General features: G+C 57.7%; 1 protein-coding gene and 3 long non-coding RNA genes across 7 annotated transcripts; 1 reads left to right on the top strand and 3 right to left on the bottom strand.

Annotated features, from left to right (window-relative positions):
• Nucleotides 1-163: 163 nt before the first annotated feature.
• On the bottom strand, nt 164-3,585 carry OTUB1 (OTU deubiquitinase, ubiquitin aldehyde binding 1). The gene is made up of 7 exons (XM_064643460.1): nt 3,414-3,585; nt 3,041-3,102; nt 2,779-2,877; nt 2,475-2,593; nt 2,025-2,109; nt 1,504-1,698; nt 164-474 (listed from the first exon to the last, which is right to left on the bottom strand). Exons 1-7 carry the CDS (start codon nt 3,472-3,474, stop codon nt 277-279), a joined length of 819 nt encoding a protein of 272 aa, XP_064499530.1. The 5' UTR covers nt 3,475-3,585; the 3' UTR covers nt 164-276.
• A 223-nt stretch (nt 3,586-3,808) lies between these two features.
• LOC135408118 (uncharacterized) lies at nt 3,809-6,169 on the top strand. Of its 3 annotated transcripts, XR_010427254.1 has the most exons (4): nt 3,809-4,169; nt 4,376-4,628; nt 4,718-4,791; nt 4,876-6,169. It is a non-coding gene; the product is annotated as an uncharacterized LOC135408118 (long non-coding RNA). The 3 variants fall into 3 exon arrangements; XR_010427255.1 differs by having other exon boundaries at nt 4,376-4,609; nt 4,718-6,169; XR_010427253.1 differs by having other exon boundaries at nt 4,718-6,169.
• LOC135408119 (uncharacterized) lies at nt 6,024-11,996 on the bottom strand. Of its 2 annotated transcripts, XR_010427256.1 has the most exons (4): nt 6,645-6,750; nt 6,493-6,560; nt 6,230-6,307; nt 6,024-6,154 (listed from the first exon to the last, which is right to left on the bottom strand). It is a non-coding gene; the product is annotated as an uncharacterized LOC135408119 (long non-coding RNA). The 2 variants fall into 2 exon arrangements; XR_010427257.1 differs by lacking the exons at nt 6,493-6,560; nt 6,645-6,750 and adding an exon at nt 11,882-11,996.
• On the bottom strand, nt 8,285-11,376 carry LOC135408120 (uncharacterized). The gene is made up of 4 exons (XR_010427258.1): nt 10,309-11,376; nt 9,090-10,233; nt 8,772-8,983; nt 8,285-8,674 (listed from the first exon to the last, which is right to left on the bottom strand). It is a non-coding gene; the product is annotated as an uncharacterized LOC135408120 (long non-coding RNA).
• Nucleotides 11,997-12,527: the final 531 nt, after the last annotated feature.

Below are 12,527 nucleotides of genomic sequence, written 5' to 3'. Positions count from 1 at the left end.
AACCACCCCTGCCCTAAGTGCCCCCAAAAAGGGCCCACGGCTTCCTCCACCCCAGTCCAACTACCCCCAACGGGGATCCCAATACCCTCCCACCCCCTCAGCTGCCTCTAACCAACCCCTCCATGCCCCCAAAGCCCCCATCCCAAATAAACATGCTCAGGACTGGGCCCACATCTTTATTGGGGGGAGGGAGGGGGGTTGGGAGGCCACAAGAGGGCCTGTGGGGTTGGGGCCCCAGGGCCGGGGGGCGGTGTGAGGCCTCTCGCACCAGAGGGGTCACTTGTAGAGGATGTCATAGTGGCCGGGGCGGTAGAGGAGGCAGACGCGGGGCTGGGAGCCCTCGGGGAACACGTGCGGGTTCGTGGCGCCGCCCTCGCCCCGGTCCATGTATTCCACCAGGATGGAGACGTGCAGCGCCCGCGCCAGCGCGATGATGTGGATGTGGTCGCTCTCCTTGCACATGGGCTCCACTTCCTGCAGTGGGACAGGGGCCGTATGGGTGTACGAGGGGCATGGGGGGGGCAGGTGGGCACACGAGGGGGTGTGAGGCTGCACGACACCTCTCGGGGGCTGCGGGGAGCTGTTCGCGAGGATGAGGGGCAGCACGAGGGACCAGGGGGGCCAAGTGAGGGGCCGGGGAGCAGCGCAAGGCCACGCGAGAGGCTGGGGGCCAGCGCGAGGCTGGGCGCAGCCTGTGTGCGCGTGAGGGTGACCGACACCACGTGAGACCCTCCCCAGACCCCCAGAGTGGTGAGAAGGGCTCTGTGGGGCCCAAGCGGCGCTCATGTGAAAATGTGTGAAGCTGGGAGGGGCCGCAGAAGGTGATGGGTAGCCCGTGCGAGGCCACATGACACCCTGTGAACCCTGTGTGAGTCCTGCGGGAGCCCCACACAACCTGTGTGAGCCCCAGGAGCCCACATGAGCCCCTTATGAGGTGTGAGCTCTCTGAGCCCTGTGGGCCCCAAACCTGCTGGCAGAACTCCCGTGTGCCCCGTGCCAGCCCTGTGTGCCCCCATGCCCCAAACCTGCTAGGAGAACTCCTGTGTGCCCCCTGTGCCCCCAACCTGCTGGCAGAACTCCTGCGTGACCCATATGCCCCTGCCATGGCGACAGAACTCCCATGTGCCCCGTACCAGCCCTGCCTGCACCTAATATGATGACAGAAGTCTTGTGTGCCTCACATGCCCCATACCTGCTGGAAGAACTCCTGTGTGCCCCCTGTGCCCCATACCTGCTGGCAGAATTCCCATGTGCCCCTGCTGTACTGACAGAACTGTCATGTGCCCCGTGCAAGCTCCACGTGCCCTGCATGCCCTGATGTGATGACAGAACTCCTGTGTACCCCACATGCCCCATACCTGTCGGCAGAGCTCCTGTGTGTCCCCTGTGCCCCTGCTATGGTGACAACTCCTGTGTGCCCCATGCCAGCCCTGTGTGCCCTAAGGGCACGTGTGTGCCCCTGAAGTGATGACAGAAGTCCTGTGTCCCCCACATGCCCTGTACCTGCTGGCAGAACTCCTTGATGCTGCGGCCACCCTCGAGGAACTGCTCAAAGAAGCGGCGGTGGCGCTGGAGGCAGCCCGAGGTGAGCAGCCGCAGGTAAACCACCAGGTAGTCCGAGGTTGCTGGCTCATTGAAGGCCGCCAGCAGCTCCGGCAGCGGCACACGGCGCTCCACGCGCTCGATCAGCTCCATCAGCTGTGAACGGAAAGCACAGGCGTGTTTGGGGCACACACACACGTGCGTCAGGGACATGTGTACACGTGTGCGCCACGGGGCACGCACACGTGTGTCACAGGGACACACACCCAGGTCAGGGGTACGCATCCATGAGGGGCACACACACGACACACATGTGTCAGATGCATGCATGTGTGTTGGGGGCACACACAAGGGCACATGCCAGGTCACAGGGACCCCCACCCCCCCATGTGCTCCCTGGCAGTCCTCGATGGCAGACTCAGTGAAGCCCCGTGCCCCTTTGCCCCCCACATTCCTGGTGTCCCCCAAGCCCCCGTGCCCACCGTGTTATGGAAGTCCTCGATGGTGAACTCGGTGAAGCCCTGCGCCACCAGCTCCTCCTTGCTGCGCGCTGACACCTCCTTGAACCTGGGGGGACATCGGGGGGCCCAGGGGGGCTTAGGGGGCTCAGGGGGGACCCAAAGGGGTTTGGGATGTCCAGGGGGGCACTCGAGGGGTTTTGGGGGGGCCCAGAGTGGACTAAATCATTGAGGAGGAGGAACCCAGAGGTTGGGGGGGGGGGGCAAGGGTCCAAGGGAGCTAAGGGGGTAGGGAGCCAGGGGTCTGAGTGGGAGCATCGGTGCTGCAGGGTCCTCATGAGGGTACAGGGCTGCCAGGGGAGGCTCAGGGAGTGCTATGGAGGATCCGGGGGTGCTGCGGGAATAGCATGGGGGGACTCTGGGGGTTCCCAGGGTGTCCCTGGGGGGACTCCAGGGGGCTCTGGGGATCCGCACCGCTGCAGCTCCTGCCCATCCTCCAGCAGAGCCTCCAGGTGGGCGAAGCCGAAGGCGCGGTAGAAACAATTCCCGTCTGGACGTGTCTTCCGGATGTAGGAATATTTCTGGAGCAGGTCCTGGGAGGCAGAGGGGGCGTGGGGACACTGTGGGGGCGGGGAGACACCCCCTGGGACATCTGGGCTGCTTCCAGTCCTGTGCTGGTGTCCCAGAGCGGCTCCCAGTCCCATAGTGGTACTATTCCCAGTACCACACTGGTGTCCCAGTGCCTCCCAGTATCTCCCAGTGGCTCCCAGTGCTGCACCTTGATCTTCTCCTGGTACACATGGTCATCCTCGGCGTATTCCTTGTAGAGCTCTGAGAGCTCCAGGCGCTCTGACACCAGTGGGTTCTGCACCGCAATCTAGGGGGCAAGACTGGAGGGGATCAGGGACTGGGGGAGGACTGGGGACCCCCACGGGGGATTGGGGAGGTTTGAAGACTTCCGTGGGGGCTTCGGGGCAGACTCTGAGGGGGTTTAAGGGAGGGTTTTGTGAGGAGTTCTGACGGGTCGGGGGTTTCCTCACCTCCTGCTGGATCCGGTCCTGCTGCGCCATGATCGCCTCGTCGTAGGCCAGGCAGTTCACGCCTACGGGGATGTGAGCGGTCAGCAGGGGCCCAGAGCGGCTCCACAGCTCCCCAGGGGGGTCTGGGGAGGGGGGACGCCTCCCGAGTGGGTCCTGGGGATAAGGCGGGGGCCGTCGGGAGCCCGGAGAGGGATGGAGGGAGTCTTGGGGGTACTGGGAGGGGGGGTTAGGGGGTATTGGGGCATCGCGGTGGGCGGGGGGGCGGGGGGCGAGGCTATTGAGGCCCCCCGGGGGGAGCGGGGAGATCCCGGGTCGGGGGTCCCGGGCTGCAAGACCGGGGGGCGGAGGGGGCCCCGGAGAGGCCTGTCGGTACCGTCCGCGTCGCTGCCGCCGAGCGGCTCCGGCTGCGGCTGCTGAGGCTCCTCCGCCGCCATCGCCGCCCTGACCGCGCCGCTTCCGGGGCACCGCCCGCCGCTTCCGGGGCACCTGCCGCGCCGCTTCCGGGGCACCGCCCGCCGCTCCCGGGCCGCCGCCGCTACGCCCGGCACTGGCAACAGGCTCCGCCCACGGAGGCGGCTCGGGAGCCGCGTGGCTCCGCCCCTGCAAGCAGGCCCCGCCCCGCGGCGGAGGCCCTGCCCCTGTCAGGGAGCGCACCTGGCCCAGTTGTGGGTGACGCAAGTGACCCTCAATTTGGGAGGTACAACGGAAATTCTGGCAGTTTTGCCCCTCGAGAGGGAAGCGCGGAGCCCCGGGGTCGGAGGAGCAGGTGTTAACCAGAAAGACCTTCCTGTCCGGTCCTGGCACCTTTGGTTTGGCAATGATCTTAGGACTCATTAAATTTTGGAGTCAAGGAGTGGTACTGGGAGCGATGGGACGAACTGGGAGCACGGCGGGGGGGGGGGGGGGGGAGCGTCCGAAGTCTCGCTGAATTTTACGGCAGTGTGGCAGGTGCGGCTGCTCAACAGCGGTGCTTTACGGCAGAGTGGCGCGCGCTGCGGTGGCAGCGTGTTTTCTGGGCAACAAAAATAAAAACTTGGAGTTTCTCCCACCCCATTTCGTGTCAGCGACTCTTTTCCCTCGGATTCCCACCTCTCGCGCGTTGTTCCCTCCTTAGGTGTGAACGACGAGGGTGAGGAGCGGGCCTCAGAGGTCAGAGGGGACTTCTCAAGCTATTCCTGCTTTATTGAAGCATCAGCTTTGGCATCCAAAGAAGCAGAGCTGTATATGGCAATGAAGAGGATTACACTCACATGCAGGGTTTTTAAATTTAATAATTTTGTGTCCTGTGTTGGTAAGGTGCTTTTGTAATTTTTTATCTTTTTTTCTTTTCCTTAGGAGCCTTGCATCTTTTGGGATCTCCTGGTCATCTCAGCTGCAGCTTGGCATTTTTTCACAAGTGTTATCCGGTCCCAAGGTGAAGCTGCTGACGTCAGCACAAAGACGTGGCTTTTAGCTCCATGTTTACTCACTGTGTTAAGGATTTTGTTGTTTGGGTTTGTTTTTTCTTTGTTTTCAGTTGCAGAGCCCTGGCCCCAGGAGGCTCTAGGCACCAGAGGGGAGGTGATCCAGGTGAGTACCAGTGAGCAAGGTGAGCATTGACTCCAGGACAGGACTAGATGGTCTTTTACAGGTGTTGTGGTGAATCTGTGCACATGCTTTGTTTCTTGTGTTTTCCAGGGGTTCTGCCACCTTCTCACAGACAGTCCAGTGCTTCAGGGCCCCTGCTGGTAAGAGGTCACTGTGGAGGAGAGGTAGGTAGGAGGTCCCCCAGGAAAGCCATCCTTTCAGGCAGTACCTCAGTCTGTACATTTGCCTTTGGCTTTTTTACTTTGCAGAGAATGTGTGCAGCCTCAGAGAGCTGGAGCCACCTGCCAGTTAGGTTTGATGGTCTTCAGCTGTTCTTGTGAGTAATCTCCTAGTCCTACGAGGGTCATCAATTAAGGCTTGACCTGTTCCAGCTGCAGGTGCCAAAAGCCACATCTCCATGCTGACATCAGGTCATGACCCACCTTCTTGCTCTGCTCCTCTGGCCTCTGTTCTGTTCAACTCTGTTCAAAAAAATCAGTTAGCAAAGTCAGCCACATACCCCTCCCATCAGCTCAGGTAAAGCCCGTTCTCGTGACTGCACACACGCTGCAGGCAGGGGCTGCGTCTGGGAGGACCCGAGAACTGCTGCCCTGAGAGCCTAAGCCTATCCACAGGGTAAGTGGAAAGTCTCCTTCCTACTCCACCTACCCCCAAGTCTACACTGCAGGGCAGAGCAGTTCCAGGCCCAACACAAACTCCAAGGACACATTTCCAGACAAGTGCTGTGGTGCAACCAGTAGAGAGAACTCTGAGAGAGGAACGACGCCAAAATGGATGTGCTGCCGCACGAGAAGACGGAGGATACGGCGAGACTGAACGGAGGAGGCTCTGAGGAGCCTGAAAAGACACTCTAACAGAATGGCCTGGGGCAAGAACTGCCTACAGAATGGCTAAGATGGATGGGAGACAAGGCTATGTTCAGAATCTTCTTAGATTCTCACAAGTCCCAGGTGGGATGACAAGGGATGACTGCACGGCCCAGCCACCGATACAACCTGTGAGGAGGTTGTAAAAGACACCTGACCTGACACTTCTCAGATGCGATTCCGATGCAGGTCCAAGCTAGTGAGCCAAAGAACGGATGGTATGGGCACTGGGCTGGGCAGTGCAGAGGTTCCAGACCCTAGGAATGATGCCTTGGCATCTCAGATAAGACCTTGGAGGACAGAAAGGCCTTTGAAGGCAGAAACCAAAGATGTGGTGATTGTGAGTAGTCAGACACAAAACACAGACTGGACAAAGGACATGACACAGACCTGAACTGCTCTGCCCTGCACATCCTACTCCATGATGAAAAGTAAACTGCTCCTCCTATGTGTGCCAAGGGCCTGTTAGGGCAGACCCTTTCCCCTGTGCTCATCTGAAAATCCCTCCCTCCTAACCATAAAACTGGGCCCAGCTCCCATCCCCTCTCCAGGTGGGAGCCCTCCACTTATCTTTCCCACAGCTGGGGATGTGAATCCATCTTCGATGTGAAGGAAGGACGCCCGGCTGGCTCAGAGGGTCCTGTGATCCCTGACTCGGTCGCTGTGAGAAAGAAAACAGAAACTGAGACAAGAGTTGGGCAGCACATGGGAGATAACCCTGCAATTGGCTACTCACCCTCCCCTGAGCTGAGAGGTTCTCGGGCCACTGGCTCTGACCCCAGTTGGAGGCTGCTGCCGTCACCGTGTGCCGTACCTGGGGGAGTGAGAAAAAAAGTTATGGGGTGTTTCTGAAAGTAAGGGAGACCCCAGCACCTCCTCCCTACCTCCCCAACTCAACCTCAATGCTCCTCCTTGGCCAAAGGCAGGCTGGATGGCACCTGCAGCTGGAAAAGGTCCAGCCTGAATTGATGACCCTCGTAGTACTAGGAGATTACTCACAAGGACAGATGAAGACCATCAAACCTAACTGGCAGGTGGCTCTGGCCCTCTCAGGCTGCACACATTCTCTGCAAAGTAAAAAAGCCAAAGGCAAATGTACAGACTGAGGTACTGCCTGAAAGGATGGCTTTCCTGGGATAGCTCCTACCTACCTCTCCTCCACAGTGACCTCTTACCAGCAGGGGCCCTGAAGCACTGGACTGTCTGTGAGAAGGTGGCAGAACCCCTGGAAAACACAAGAAACAAAGCCTGTGCACAGATTCACCACAACACCTGTAAAAGACCATCTAGTTCTGTCCTGGAGTCAATGCTCACCTTGCTTACTGGTAGTCACCTGGATCACCTCCCCCCCGGTGCCTAGAGCCTCCTGGGCCCAGGGCTCTGCAGCTGAAAACAAAGAAAATCCCAAACAACAAAATCCTCAACACATCCAGTAAATGTGGAGCCAAAAGCCACATCTTTGTGCTGATGTCAGGTGACCACCCCCCTTCTTGCTCTGCTCCTCTGGCCTCTGTTCTGTCCAAACTCTGCTTTACACCCTGTCCCTCTGACATGGTAAAGAAACCCTAACCAAAGTCAACCAGATAGATGGGGAGAGCTCAAAGAGTCTCCCTTCTCTTTAGGCAAACCACCCAGGGTCACTGCCTGCAGCCAAAGACTGCAGCTGTAATTGCACAGAATACCTGGGTGAAGGAGAGGAAAACTGAAGTGGCACATCTGAAAAGTCAGTGGGTGCCTTCACAGGCATTTAGGGGGCTCCTGGACACTGCTTTCCACCCACACTACCTTCAAAAAAACCCTGGCAATTCCTAAGCTGGCACCCCAGCTCTCCCTCCAGCTCTGGGCTGTAACCCCCCACTGACTACTTGCAAACCTGGGTGTCTGTAGCATCTTCAACACAGAGCAGCTTCACCTGAGGACTGGATAACACTGGTGAAAAAATGCCAAGCTGGAGTTGAGATGATCAGGAAATCCCAAAATATGCAAGGCTCCTAAGGAAAAGAGAAACAGATAACCAATTATAAAAGCAGCTTAGCAACACCAAGCTATTAAATTTAAAAGCCCTGCATGTGAGTGTAATCCTCTTCATTACCATATACAGCTCTGCTTCTTTGGATACCAAAGCTGATGCTTCAATAAAGCAGGAATAGCTTGAGAAGTCCCATTAAATGAAAGAAAGGGAGAGCTCTTATCCCATTGAAGCCTGGCTGCTGGATGAGCTCACTGCACACGATTGCACCTGAGTTATGGACACCTGCTCCACCCGGCAGGACCGTACAGCCACGGGCTCGACTGTCTGAGGGAACTGACATGTTGATGTGAGACTCTGAGCAATATTCCATCTACCCACTGATCCACGGAGCAGGGCAGAGCAGTTCCAGGCTGACCCCAAGTGAGACACCCCACACCTGTGACCACACACACCACGTGACACAATGAAGAGACAAAGGACACAAAACATGGACGAGACAAAGGATGTGACACAGACCAGAACTGCTCTACCCTGCACACATGAATCCAATGATAAAAAGTAAGCCCTTCCTTTGATGTGTCCAAATAACCTGTTCCAGGATACCCCCTGCACTGGAATAATTGCAAAAATCCCTCCAGGCGAGGCACAGACTTGCACCCACTCCCAACCCCTCTCTGGCTCTTTGCCCTGCACTTATCTTTCCAAGAGCAGGGGATGCCAATCCAGCTTTGATGCAGAGGAGGAGCACCTGGGCTGGCTCAGAGGTTCCTGCCATCGTCAGACTACTCGGAGTCAACTGCGAGAAAGAAAACCAGACACCAGATCTGAGGAGTGTGGCACGTGGCCCCAGCCCCCAGGATCCCTCTACTCACTGCCACCGAGGCAGGTCCTCGTGTCACTGACTCTGACCAGACTTGGACAATGTGCTGTCATCTTCTGGGACACCTGAGTGAGCGAGAGACAAAATTAGAGGGCATCTCTAAAGCTGCAGTGGATCCCTGCTCCTCCTGCTGCCTCCCCGACTCACCTCCAATGCTCATTGGCTCCCAAAGGTTACCTGGATGGCACCTGCAATCCAAAAAGCTCAGTGCTTCATTGCTGATCCTTTCAATACTCGGAGATTATCTACAAGGACAGCTCAAGGGGACCAAACTGTGTCCGTCACCTCACTGTGAGTTGGCTTCGGCCATCTGAGGCTGTGCACATCTCCTGCAAAAAAACCCAGAGGCAAGTGTGACTACTGAGATACTGCCCAAGAGTTTGCTGCTCCCATGGCAGCTTCTGTCTGACACCCCCTGACCGTGACCTCTTACAGGCAGGGTCCCTGTCACGTTGGACTGCACGTTAGAAGTCTGTGCATTGCCTGTAAAACAAAAAAACAAGTATGTACACAGATTCACCACAAGTACACCACCTGCAAAAGAGCAGCTAGTTTTGTCCTGAAGTCACTGCTCACCTTCCTCACCGGGCTCACCTTCCCCCTGGTGCCTGTCCTCTGCTGGGCTGAGGGCTCTGCATCTTAAAAAAACCCAAAAAACCAAAACTAAACCACCAAACCATCCAAATGATCAATAAACCTAGGGCCAAAAGTCATGTCTTGGCTCTGACCTCACATGCAACCCACCTTCTGACTGTGCTCCTCCAGCCTCCTCTGTTCATCTCTGCTTTACATCCACTCCCTCTGACACTGCAAAGAAATGAGGTACCAAAGTCAGCCATATACGCAGGGCAACATTAACTGCTGTGCAATTCTAATTTCTCTTTAGACAAGCCCTCTGGGGTCCAAAGACAGCCTGCACAAACAAACACTGACCTCACTTTAAGGCCCTGCCCTCAGTGCCTGAGCCTATCACAGGGTAACTGGGAAGTCTCCTTTCTACTCCACCTACCCCCAAGTCTACACTGCAGGGCAGAGCAGTTCCAGGCCCAACACAAACTCCAAGGACACATTTCCAGACAAGTGCTGTGGTGCAACCAGGAGAGAGAACTCTGAGAAAGGAACGACGCCAAAATGGATGTGCTGCCGCACGAGAAGACGGAGGATACGGCGAGACTGAACGGAGGAGGCTCTGAGGAGCCTGAAAACACACTCTAACAGAATGGCCTGGGACAAGAACTGCCTACAAAAAGGCTAAGATGGATGGGAGACAAGGCTATGTTCAGAATCTTCTTAAACTCTCAGAAATCCCAGGTGGGATGACAAGGGATGACTGCACGGCACAGCCACCGATACAACCTGTAAGGAGGTTGTAAAAGACACCTGACCTGACACTTCTCAGATGCGATTCCGATGCATGTCCAAGCTAGTGAGCCAAAGAACGGATGGTATGGGCACTGGGCTGGGCAGTGCAGAGGTTCCAGACCCTAGGAATGATGCCTTGGCATCTCAGATAAGACCGTGGAGGGCAGACAGGCCTTTGAAGGCAGAAACCAAAGATGTGATGACTGTGAAGTGTAAGACACGAAACACAGACCGGACAAAGGACATGACACAGACCTGAACTGCTCTGCCCTGCACATCCTACTCCATGATGAAAAGTAAACTGCTCCTCCTATGTGTGCCAAGGGCCTGTTAGGGCAGACCCTTTCCCGTGTGCTCATCTGAAAATCCCTCCCTCCTAAACATAAAACTGGACCCAGCTCTCATCCCCTCTCCAGGTGGGAGTCCTCCACTTATCTTTCCCACAGCTGGGGATGTGAATCCATCTTCGATGTGAAGGAAGGACACCTGGCTGGCTCAGAGGGTCCTGTGATCCCTGACTCGGTCGCTGTGAGAAAGAAAACAGAAACTGAGATAAGAGTTGGGCAGCACGTGGGAGATAACCCTGCAATTGGCTACTCACCCTCCCCTGAGCTGAGAGGTTCTTGGGCCACTGGCTCCGACCCCAGTTGGAGGCTGCTGCCATCACCGTGTGCCGTACCTGGGGGAGCGAGAAAAAAAGTTATGGGGTGTTTCTGAAAGTAAGGGAGACCCCAGCACCTCCTCCCTACCTCCCCAACTCAACCTCAGTGCTCCTCCTTTGCCAAAGGCAGGCTGGATGGCACCTGCAGCTGGAAAAGGTCCAGCCTTTTTTTTGTTATCATTACTCAATTTATGGCTGTGGTATAAATTAAGTACCATAATCAAAAGAGTGCAAATTGCGAGTAATTAATTAATTAAGTGTAATTAAGCACAAGCTGGCTTGTTCCCAACGTTGAATAAACAAATATCTTGCTGTTTTAAAACATAAAAGTCTCCGAGCAGTTATTTGACAGTTTTTTGATGTCTTTTGGCATCATAGTCCAACTATTCCCAAACACTGCCCCTGTATCTCCTAAACTGTCACCCAGCGCCAGATCCGGACACTTCTTGAACACCTGCAGCAACGGCGACTCCCCCACCTCCCTGGGCAACCTGTTCCAATGCGGGGCCACCCAATTTTTTCCTAATCTCTAATCCGAATCTCCCCACTCTCACTGTAAGGCCATTTCCCCCCGTCCTCACCGCAGGACAGCGGCTCTTTCCCGGTTCAAACCTCGGCACAGCCACGGAACCGGGCGCGGGTCCGTGGAAGCACTTCCTGATTCCCGTTATCCCTCACTCCACATCCCCCGTCGCGAAGCGCCCTGGGAGGGTCCCGGCATCCCCGGGGGCTCCGTCCGGCCCCGCCCGAGGGTCCCGCCAGCCCCGGGGGCTCAGCCCGGCCCCGCCCGAGGGTCCCGGCAGCCCCGGGGGCTCAGCCCGGCCCCGCCCGAGGGTCCCGGCAGCCCCGGGGGCTCAGCCCGGCCCCGCCCGAGGGTCCCGGCAGCCCCGGGGGCTCAGCCCGGCCCCGCCCGAGGGTCCCGGCAGCCCCGGGGGCTCAGCCCGGCCCCGCCCGAGGGTCCCGGCAGCCCCGGGGGCTCAGCCCGGCCCCGCCCGAGGGTCCCGGCAGCCCCGGGGGCTCAGCCCGGCCCCGCCCGAGGGTCCCGCCAGCCCCGGGGGCTCAGCCCGGCCCCGCCCGAGGGTCCCGCCAGCCCCGGGGGCTCCGTCCGGCCCCGCCCGAGGGTCCCACCAGCCCCGGGGCTCCCTCCGATCCCCCCCGCGCCTCATTCCGGTACCCCCAGGATCACCCTTGTCCCGCAGCTCCCGCAGGTAGGACGCGGCCACGCCGCGGAGCCCCAGTCCCAGCCCCCGCCACCCCAACTCCGACCAACTCCCCGCCGCCTTTCTCCAGCCCCCACCCCGAGCCGCTCCGGACCCCGACCCCGACCCCCGGCCGCTCCGGACCCCGACCCCGACCCCCGGCCGCTCCGGACCCCGACCCCGACCCCCGGCCGCTCCGGACCCCGACCCCGACCCCCGGCCGCTCCAGACCCCGACCCCGACCCCGACCCCCGGCCGCTCCAGCCCGCGTCCTAATCCCACACCCATTCTAAACCCAATACCGACTACAATACCTGCTCTCATTAACGATCCTTACCTCCAGCAGGCTCTTCACCCATCCTGATTTCAAGCCGCAGATGCCACTCAGGTGCTGCTGCTCCCAGAGCTTTTATACCGTCTGTGATTGGGCTGCTCCCTTTCCCCCGGGGCCTCACGGGAAGGGAGGTGGGCACGGCCAGGGGTATATTAACCCCAGCCTTTGGCCGGGGAGGTCATTCAGCAGCCTGGCTTCAAAGAGGTAAGTGCTCTTCCTTTGTTTTATTGAATGGGACTTTTCATGAAGGTATTTCTGCTTTATTGAAGTATCAGCTTTGGCATCCGAAGAAGCAGAGCTGTATATGCAATGAAGAGGATTACACTCAAATGCAGGGCTTTTTTATTTATTATTTTTGTGTACCATAATGGTAAAATGCTTTTGTAATGTGTTATCTTTTTTTCTTTTCCTTAGAAGCTTTGCATCTTTTAGGATCTCCTGATAGTTTTAACTGCAGCTTGGCATTTTTTCACCAGTGTTATCCAATCCTCAGGTGAAGCTGCTCTGTGTTGAAGATGCTACAGACACCCAGGTTTGTAAGTAGTCAGTGGGGGGTTACAGCCCAGAGCTGGAGGGAGAGCTGGGGTGCCAGGTTAAGAATTGCCAGGGGTGTTTGGAGGGTAGTA

Source organism: Pseudopipra pipra, unplaced genomic scaffold, assembly GCF_036250125.1.
Source record: "Pseudopipra pipra isolate bDixPip1 unplaced genomic scaffold, bDixPip1.hap1 HAP1_SCAFFOLD_185, whole genome shotgun sequence".
NCBI classification, from domain to species: Eukaryota; Metazoa; Chordata; class Aves; order Passeriformes; family Pipridae; genus Pseudopipra; species Pseudopipra pipra.
This window is presented reverse-complemented; position numbering and strand designations above follow the sequence as displayed.